General features: G+C 34.6%; 1 protein-coding gene across 5 annotated transcripts in view; it reads right to left on the bottom strand.

The window, feature by feature from the left end:
• Positions 1–117: 117 nt before the first annotated feature.
• LOC119580861 overlaps positions 118–11,132 on the bottom strand; it is a 13,595-nt gene continuing 2,580 nt past the window's right edge. For 4 of the 5 annotated variants that reach the window (XM_037929058.1, XM_037929057.1, XM_037929061.1 and 1 more), the window contains 2 exons: positions 7,708–7,866; positions 118–3,301 (listed from right to left, as the gene is read on the bottom strand). In XM_037929058.1, the coding sequence (XP_037784986.1) occupies positions 2,004–3,301; positions 7,708–7,831 (1,422 nt within the window). In that variant the 5' untranslated portion in view covers positions 7,832–7,866 and the 3' untranslated portion in view covers positions 118–2,003. Of the gene's footprint in view, positions 3,302–7,707; positions 7,867–8,234; positions 8,288–11,132 lie in introns of all 5 variants that reach the window. The other variant, XM_037929059.1, reaches the window with a different exon arrangement.

The following is an 11,132-nucleotide window of genomic DNA, read 5'->3' as shown; positions in this document are numbered from 1 at the left end:
GATTCCCCCCCCCTCCCTTTTTTCAGTGTGGCTTAAGGGATTATGAGACACTTCAAATGAGACCTGGAGCATTAAAATAAAGAGAACTGCAAAAAATTTGGACAATGACAACCATAATTACAAGAGTGATTTCAAATATAATAATTATAATAATAAATATAATAATAATAATAATGAAAACTGCAGAGATGACAATGAACTCACAACAATGATGAATAAAATGAAGCAAGAGAAAGCAAAACAATGAAACTGACTATGCAATATGCATCTTGTTTTTTTCCATATCTGCAAGTTAAGCAAAAGAATAAAACCTAGAGATATTAACGCTGACAAAACTTAGACGAAGAAGAAAAAAATGGAAGAAAACATTATGACCAAATGTTAGTTTACTACAAGCATTTGTATTGGACAATAATATATGAAGCAATCTTTCAAAAATTTCTATCTAAAAATTTCTCTAGGATCAGCCTGCAATAAGAAACCCTGCATGATAACCTGCTCTATATCTTACATTACTAATAGTATATTTGCCTTGTCATTTATATGAACATAGATGTCATTTACTACATAAGTTGACAGAATTTAGAATTAAATAAATTCACATTTTACATAATACTGTGATGTTGCAAAGTTGTAGTACATCCTTCACCTACGGCAATGCAATATCATCATAATAAATAAAAAAAAGCTGTCTTATTCCGTGAAAAGTTTTATATATTACCCACTACCCTCTTGCAATGAATTTGTAAATTTTGATGAACGTCCTTCTACCAATAATGAATCTGCATAAATGAGAAATAGAAAAATAAAACCTAACTCTATCAAAGACCTCCAACTACAGATTTGCCAATATCAAAACAAATAGTGAGAATAACAATCATTTCACAAAAATTCTCAACAAAACATAAAACCACACACAAATCAAAACTGTTATGACACATGCATTATACATGTCAATCATTATCAGTATACAACTACACATAAAACAACATGAAAAAATCTCACTGAAATAAATACTACTTCACCCTAAAGAAGACATAAATCAAAATATGTTTATCTTGTTTTTTACTATTCTGTCTATATACGGAAAAAATGTGCAGCTCATAAAAATGAGACTCACTGCATATCTTTCACTCATTCATATATCTATGATACAGATTTATGGAAAATATAAACTTTTTCTTTTATCTAATCCTGTACACTTTCCTCTTGCATAAAATATGCCTTTTACATGCATACTACACAAATGCACCAGATTTATAATATACATTGCATTAAACAAAATCAACATGAAATTTTTCATTACTTCAGTAAACCTGAAATTCTGTATATAAAATTAAAATAATTCTTAACTACAACTTTGTTCAAAAATACTCTTAACATTACCATAGCATAAACAAACCATAAATTTGTTTACTGTTAAAAACAATACAGTGTCATGTATTACGGCTTTTGATTTAAGGCACAAGAATGATACATAATAGACATTCACACATCTCTAATGTGATATGGATTCCCGATAAAACTTTAAGTATAAATATCTAAAAAAATAAAACACACCCTTACTGCTGCTACAAACACAGCAGCAGAAATATTTATGAAAATTATGCAGCAAAAATATTGCTTTGTATCAGGTTAAAACACTTGAGTATACTATAGAGTAATAATCCATGTTGTCTTAATGCAGTCCCCTGAAGGAAGCACAGAATCCACTTAGCTTATGCTCTTTGATTAGGTAGTACTACAAAAGTAAAAGTACTCTTATCCCCTGATTTGTATCCAATACTATCTAATACTTTTTTCTATTAACTACTTTTTAAATATATTTGAACTGCCTTTCTGCATACTATCATAACTTGCAATTACAGAGTACAAAAATATTTAGACTATTTTGGGTCCTCTTTGCATAACAGAACTCCCTTTTTACTTAAACAATTACTCAAAAAGTTAAATTACCTGAATGACAAGAAAGACAGTATATTGGGACATTATGTCATGTACTTTTACAACATGAGGACATCGAGTACTCCCTTCTCATCTGCTTCTGTCAAGAGGTCCAGAAGACGTCTATTCAATACATCGTTACTCCCCTCTACCAGCTCTTGGCCTATTGGACTTAATACGCTTTTAACACTTGCTCGCATAAAGTATTCTGAAGAAGGTTTGAATGCAAATGATACAATGATTTTGGCCAAGCCAGCTTTGATTTTGTCAACCACAACTTTACAAGGATAACAGCAAGCATTATTAAGACATGTTGACCCTGAATGGTTGATAGTTTCTCCAGCTTTACTTAGTGTTCCTTGAATGAGACACATTCCCATGAGGAAACCTACAAGTGATGTTCTGTCAAACTCTGCTCTGAACTGTTCATAATTCCAGTTAGGTACAGGAGTACCTAGTTTATTTGTTGCATCCGTAAATGTTGCATGATAATGTCTTAAAATTTCTTCAGCATGATCTCTTCTCATTTCAAATGAGGTAGATGTATTCAACATATAATGGAGGTCAAACACTGGATTATTCCACTGAGATATTTGCCAATCAATGAGTTTCAAAGATTCAATCTTACGAATTTCATCCTGCATTCCTTCACTGTGCTTATACATCAAATTACTATTCCAAAAATCCCCATGAGTTAGACATAAAAATTTATGTCTTGTTTGATCATCCCACATTGCTGCAAACTTAACAGGGAGTGTTGTTTTCCCTGTCTCTAATTTATGAACCATATCTTCATAACCCTTTTTACTTTTTAGAAATTTGATGCTATTTAACAAAGATGCCCATACAACTGGCTTGAAAAAACTGCTAATTGCATTGCTAAATTTGAAACATGAGTACTTCTCCAGAAAGTTATGGGACTTATCATAAGCATAGGACACGGCATGCAATCTTGCAATGTGATTCACGGCCAATTTAGCATGGTGGAAGTCAAGACCTTCTTTCTTCGGACCAGTTTCATAACCCAGCACCTTAATATTCTGCATAACTAAGACATATTCCTTCTCAGTACATTTACCATAAATATACTCGGGGATGTCTAGTCGGAATTCATTGTTGGCCCTTTCTGCTTGAAAATTATTAAGTTCATTCACTACCTCGGAGTACATCATGAATTCCTTAATGTGATACCCACATCTTTTTATTATTTCGCTCGTCAAGGCATCGCCACTCAAGAATTTGACTACAAGGTTGTACTCCTTTTGTTCCTCGGCATCTGGCCTTCCTCCACTTTTGAGTTGTGCTTGGACGTCTAAAAGAATCAGCTCAGCATTGAAGCTTTCGCCAGGTTTTGTGGCTGAAAGACAAAAGAGGAAAATCATCATTATTAAGTTATTACACAATCATAGCGCATTATACAAAATAAGAACGGACATGGAATATAGCAGAAAAATTTTCAAAATAATTTCAAATCAACAGAAATGGGGGAAAGTATGCATCAGGGTAAAAAAAAAATTAATAAAATTATAATTCTAATAAATCTGTAAGATAACTGCAAAAAAGATTTGTAGTTAATGAGTATGAAAACCAAGAGCATAATGAATAAAACTACCTGTACAAATCTTACTAATGCATAGTGGGAGAAAAAAGACTAATGAAGGATAAAGTAAGTCAATTCACTACTATCGTGTCTATGTACTGTCCAGTAGTTTTGTTTGTAAATCTTGTTTACATATACTGTAGATGCCTTCACAAGTGCTCAGTTGCCAAGGAGTCAATTAACAGGCCTCCCCTAAATGGGCCATCCTTTCAATTTTTAGAGAAAAGTTTATTTCTAGTGCTGTTAATAACTATGCTGTCCTTTTCATTATAGACAATATGATTATGTCATCAAAACACTAATAACAATAAAAAGAAAAAAGAAAAAAAAGGAAAAAAAGAAAGAAAAAGAAAAAAGAAAAGAAAAGAAAAAAGAAAAAGAAAAGAGGAGAAGAAGAAGAAGAAGAAGAAGAAGAAGAAGAAGAAGAAGAAGAAAAAAAAAAAACTCAAGCAGAAGAGAGAAAAGGTGTGATAGGTAAGGACTAGCAATTGATTTCTTGTGACTCTGCACTTGTGGAGCCATCTATATATGAACACATTTAAAAAAATAGCATCACAGTAGATATAGCATATGCCTACATGCACATCACTGCTGGAAATAGGTTAACCACAATAATGCAATTGTCTGACTGTTGGAAGAACAATATTACAAAACAAATTAAATAAAAACACCAGAGCTACTTACAAGACTAGTAAAGCTAAAATCAGAGATAATGGACCGTAAAATGAGAAAAAAAATGATTGAGATATTCACAATAAATATTAACACGTAAAGCAGAGAGAATAAACTTAAAAAGACAAAATAAAACCAGCTAAGCAAAACAACATGGATGAGATATCTGCAACTCAATAATAATACTTTCCTTTAGTAATACCAAAAATGAAGAATTAAAATTACAAGATAAAACAGATTACATTACTCCACTAGTAGCGACTGTATGTAATGCACAGTGCACTATGTATATTGCACTACATACTGCACTACTGCCAATTTATAAATCATATCATTATATGCATAAATACATACCTACATTTATACACACATGTGTATGTACACACATATATGGAAAGTATAGGCATTACTCATTTATACTGCAACAATAAATACTTTATCTTACCACACATGTATGTCTTCCATTGTCTGCTTACAATGCCATTAGTTAACTGCAGGTATCATAATATAGTAGTGAAGTGATCTATTAATTTTTCACAATCAATAAGACTCACAATTCTGAACAAATACAAATGTGAGAGAATCATGAAAAAACTTTCAGAACTCCTTCTCCGGGCTCTCCCTACCAAACCATACTATAAAATAATTATCTTTTACAAGTCAACATCACACTTAATATTGAATTACATTCTACTTTGACAATATTTATTGAATTTACTCCCAAGATTTTACAGTTAACCCAATGCCACTGGGAACAAGTCATGTTCACTGTAGTTTTATTTTGTGAAATGTGCTTCTTCATGGATGGTTCCAAAAATGCTCAGCCACCAAGGACTTCGTTAGATTTTTCCTTTCCTTGAGTTACTGGGAAAAATGTTTTCTTCTGATGCCATTAATATTAAAGACATTTTGATTATTATAATGTTAATATTAATAATAACAGTAATATAAAATAAAGAAGGATATTTCAGAAAGGATTGAAAGGTGAGACAGGTAGGACTATGAAATTAGCTTACTGATTAATCCCTGCAGCCAAAATCAATAAATTACTTGTGGCAGCAATTGTTAAATCCATTTGTTTCTTGTCCTACAATATGTAAGAGGCCATTTACAAACTAACTCACTCACTCTCACACACACTCACACACACACACACACACACACACACACACACACACACAATCTATATATAAATCTTTCATACAGAGGCCACAGGATATCTGTAGAACTTTTAAATAGTGATCAAGGTTATGCTTCCTCTTTTGATAAGGCAAATTAACATTACTCTCATTACAAATAACTATGTTTGAATATTTCTGTTTCAAACAAGTATATTGTTAAATTGCATGTAAAATAGTCATTGTCACTAATGAAATAAAGTGTCTGAATTTGAAATTGAAATTTATTTGGCATGAAAAAGCCGCAAAAAGTTTAGCTCTGATCAACTGACACCCCTTTCTAAAATCTCCTTTAACACACACACTGCACCAGACTTCTAAAGATAATGATGTTCCGAGCTGCATATAAAACATTTCTGCACAGCCAGGCTAATATCCAATGTACCTCACGTGGCAACAGCATTTCTCTCTTGCTTAAACCCTCCCAACCATGCTCTTGGCACCCCCTGTCTCTGAGCTCCTTCCCCTCTTCCCAGACTATTTAATTTTCCACATGTATCTCTTGGATTTTAAACAAATCTGGAAAGTTTCCAGAAACCTTAATGACACAGTTGCCTGTTAACCCAAATACTACAGATTTATGTACTGTCCCCTGTAGTTTTTAGTGAATTTTGCTGCATACAGGTGGCTCCACAACTGATGCCTTGGTGACTAAGAACTTGTAGAGCCATCTATGTGTAAAGATGAACTGATGAACTTATATTACAGTGGGCATGGTATGTATTCTTGCCATCTGTGCAGACTGGGTTAACCCAATGCCCCCAGGAAAATGTTTTCACTGTAGTATTGTTTAGTTAATGTATCCATACAGATGGCTCTACAACCACAAATGGTCTGCCACCAAAGAGTTATATAGCAGCCAATTTGCCCTCACCTGATTTTCCCCTTTTTTGAGTTTTTGGTACTTTTTTCCTATTGCTATCAATAACAATGTTGTTATATCATTATTACTGACATCATAATCCTCAGTGTTTTTACAATACTAACAGCAATATAAAAATCAAATAAAATATATCAAAAAATCAAGGAAAAGGGTAAACAGATGAGATAAGTCGGACTAGTGATTAAAATATTGGTGACAATGTACTTGTGCAGCCAGATAGGTGTAAAATCAGTTAATAAACTAAACTCACAATGGGCATGGCACATCCACACATGCCATCCCTGGCAGCATCAGGTTAAACATAAACAATGGAGCTAAGACATAACTATATGAGGAGGAGAATAGAGAAGAATGTTATAGATGGCACTGACAGGAACCTCTTTAACAAGAAAAATAGTCTTTTCTTTTGCCTACTTCTTTTTAGTGATAATCATATTTTCCTTAATCCCTAATGAAATCCTCAACCACAGCTGAGAAAAGAATAAAATTTTCATTATTTCCAACACTACTTTTGATCTTTGACATTATAGAACACAAATTTATACACCAAGCAAACTATACCTCTTGCTGGTATTTCTTATAGTTATCAAGCAGTGCATTGTCAACTTTAAAAAAGGTTACCACTGTCATAGAGATTGAAATTAGAGGGAAGGGTGGGAGGAGAGGAGGGGAGAGGAGAGGTGAGAATGAGTGAGAGAGTGAGAGAGAGAGAGAGAGAGAGAGAGAGAGAGGAGAGGGAGAGGAGGAGAGAGAGAGGAGGAGAGAGAGGAGAGAGAGAGGGAGAGAGGAGAGGAGAGAGAGAGAGGAGGAGAGAGAGAGAGAGAGAGAGGGGAGAGAGAAGAGAGAGGAGAGAGAGAGAGAGAGAGAGAGAGAGAGAGGAGAGAGGAGAGAGAGGAGGAGAGAGAGAGGAGAGGAGAGAGAGAGAGGAGGAGAGAGGAGAGAGAGAGAGAAGAGAGAGGAGAGGAGAGAGAAGGAGAGGGAGAGAAAGAAGAGAGGAGAGAGAGAGAGAGAGAGAGAGAGAGAGAGAGAAGAGAGAGAGAGGAGAGAGAGAGAGAGAGGAGAGAGAGAGAGGAGGAGAGAGAGAGAGGAGAGAGGAGGAGAAGAGAGAGAGAGGAGAGAGAGAGAGAGGAGAGGAGAGAGAGAGAGAGGAGAGGAGAGAGAGAGAGAGGAGAGGAGAGAGAGAGAGAGAGAGAGAGAGAGGAGAGAGAGAGAGGAGAGAGAGAGAGACAGAGAGAAACACAGAGAGAGAGAGCCTATGGTAATGCCATCAAGGCTTCCCCTACTTTTCCCAAAATTCAAATATGTTATATGGTGGGAGCACCTTTTAGGCAACTGTCAAAATTACTTATCAGAGTAAATTAATTTGTTAAATTTAGTATAGAGAAGTTCCAATAAAACAAAATCAGTATTTGAAATGCTGTGCTACCTACCATTTCTAATTTCATAAGTTTTTACAGTAACAGTGGTCTCCGGTGTTTTCTTGCATTCATAATCGCTTAGCATGTACTCCACCCATGCCTTGGTGATTTGTGAACTGGATGATGGTGCCTTCATGATGGGCTGTCAGAGTGTTTCCCTTAATAACACATCTGAAAAAGAAGAGAGACTATTTTCAGTACAATATATATTTCCAATGATGAGACCCAATTAAACTAACACAAAAAAGTATGCACATAAAACAATCAAACATGTATAAAAAAAATTCTCAGCTCATTCCTGACCATGTATATTCTAGTAACAGGGAGATTGTATATTTCCCTGGCAATTTCTAAACAAATATGGAACTACTCCAACCTTTACAAAAGCATGCTTGATGTGCACTTATGTAGGTTTCTCATTGACACAACTATTTTGTGAGTCTGTAAGGTTGTTGTGGGTGTTAATGAGGATTAAAAAGTTTTGCACATGATCAATGTGAGAGAAATGGGAAGATTGTTGATATGGTTTGTTTAATTACCTGCCTTGAAGAGGAAGGTAATGTTTTCACAAAGCTAGTCATCATGTAGGGTGCTGAAAATGAATGACTGAGTGAAAATATATTGGACTGGGGCAAACACAAGGGCAAGTGCAGAGGATTTTTTTGACTAAGGAAGGGATTGGTCTGGACCTGTAGCTTTGTTTGTATTAAGCTCCAGCAGTAATGTCTGCATACTGTTGGGTCAATAAGTCAAAGGATTGAAGGGTGAGTATTGCCTGGAGTGTCAAGTGTTCTTTTGTTTTCTTGTGTGAAAACAGTGTGCACTGAGTAATTCTGATTTGTGTTCTGGATTGGTGATAGGTGTAATTAACAGCAATAATAATAATGGGCACACATCAAATGATGTATAGCTTTAACCAGCAGATCCTATAGATTGCCATCTCTCCCTGTGTACTAAAGTTAGGAAAAGTTAGGGTACTAATAAGATTGCAGAACCAAAGAGCCAAGAACGCTTGAACAGTTTATCAGTATTCAGGTGCATTAGTCACTGAGCTATTGAGCTCAGTGTTCTTGTTGTCTTTCAATGCAGTGACTGTCAAAGTGTCCTTAAAGAAGTTTGTAGCATTGCTTCCAATATTCTATGCAAGATAGCTCAATATATGTTTATGTTTCCCTTTCTTTGAATTTTTTGAAAATTTAGGGGGAAGGTTTTGAAATTGGTCCAGTTTTATGGTGTGGTTATGGATGTAAGCATCTGTAGAGCCTCTGTTTCTTGCAGTCTGCATAGTTCCCTGGAGAAACAGGAAAGGGTATTTCTATTAGATGTCTTTTGTGGTATATTTTTCTCTATGATTGTATGTCTTGGATGTTCAAGGCAATTACAGTTGGTAGAAAATAGTCTTATGTAAGCATCTGGTAATTACTTACAGTACAGATGCACTTGCCAGAGACTAAGACCTAACACCACGTCACAAAATTAATTCAGCAATCTAAGTTGTCATGACTGGGGTTGCTCCAAAACACCCTGTTACAATTTGTGACTGCATATTATTTCTTGCACTGATGAATATAACTTTGTCCTTTACAAGAATATCATCTTCAATTTGCCCACACCATAAAAATAAATCAAGTATCTCAAAATGGTGGGTTGGATAATATTGTCCCTGTGGGCATGGGTGCATGGTATAATATTGTCCAAAGCTCAGGCATGTCTGAGAGAGTCAGCTTACTACTCTATATCTAAATCTATAATAGTTCTATAGTAGAAGCAAATGGGTTGTGCCTCTTTGTTTGCTTGGTCTGAGATCATCAACAATGTCATGGTCAGTTAGTTCTGTGATAACCTGTTTATGTCTAAAATACTGTTGGAGAGAAATAGGTCCATGATATTTGGTGTGGTGTGACAACTAGGGTGTAGGGTGTGGTATGTATTAGTACTCCTACTGAACCGAACATTGTCTATAAGACAGTATGTTTAACCCAAAGCTGACGGACATGGCATGTACGTACATGCGATGTCCACTGTGAGTTTATTGTATTAATTGTTTTTACACACAGATGGCTAGACTTTTTCTAAGTCACCACTGAGCCACAATTACAAATACTACCTGCTCGCCTGTTCACCCTTTTCCATGATTTTCGAAAATATTTTATGTTATCTTATATTACTAATGTCAATAACATTATAGTAATTCTAGTGTCTATACCATCGATATTCATTGCATTAAAAAAAGGTTTTCTGCAAATGCAAGGAAAGTTGAAATCAGATAAGGTCACAAGGTCTATTAACTGACTCCCTTATTGCTAAGTACTTGCAGAGCCATTTATGTGCTGAGACATTTCACAAAAACTTCTAAAATGGGCATAGCATTTTCTACAGTGACAGTGAGTGAGACCTGGAATGTGAACTAAGATAAACTGATTGAAAGTACAGAGTTCAATCCAATTTCCATGATATGAAATGAAACTGCAGTCCTTAGTGTCAATAATTTTCACACAAACCTCACTCACTCACTCACACACACACACACACACAACAACACACACACACACACACAACACACACACACACACACACACACACACACACAATATATATATATATATATATATATATATATATATATATATATATATATAAATAGGTATTTATATATAAGTATAAATACATGTGTATATATGTACATGTGTGTGTGTGTGTGTATATGTTATATGTATATGTATATGTATATGTATATGTATATATGTATATGTATATGTATACACACACATATACATACATATATATATATATATATATATATATATATATATATATATATATATACATATAATATATATATATATATACACACACACACACACACACATACACTGATGCAATAATATTTGCAAAAGAAATATCTGCTGTGACTACTGATAATTCCTCTCAATAATCTGTTCACAATATCATTAATCTATTTAGTTAGTATGATTTCTTAATGTTGAAATATCTTTTCCCTGATACCTCTGGTTAATCTTTATGGTATGGATTCACTAAGCTAGGGCAAACTGAAGATTATATTCTTGAACAGGACAAAAAGTGGTAATCTGCAGACACAAATGGTAAATGCACATATAAACAAAAAAATCATGGAAAATCAGTGCTCCCAAGTTTCAGATATATCTTGCTGTGCATACTGAGGTGAAGACAATGTTCCTGAGCACAGCCCCCTATCAACCATCCCTCTGGCAGTGCCCAGTGCAATTAAGATTGCACTGACTAGATTTCTTGATGTGGAGATGGGGACTTAGTCTCTGGCAAGTACATCTGTACTGTAAAGAATTACCATAACTCTTACTATATATATATCTCAATCTCTGTATCTTATGCTCCAGCTATCACTTTCAACAAACATTTCATAAGTTGTTAAGAAAAATTTGTAAGGTATTGAAGTA

This window comes from Penaeus monodon, chromosome 14 (genome assembly GCF_015228065.2).
Source record: "Penaeus monodon isolate SGIC_2016 chromosome 14, NSTDA_Pmon_1, whole genome shotgun sequence".
NCBI lineage: Eukaryota > Metazoa > Arthropoda > Malacostraca > Decapoda > Penaeidae > Penaeus > Penaeus monodon.
This window is presented reverse-complemented; position numbering and strand designations above follow the sequence as displayed.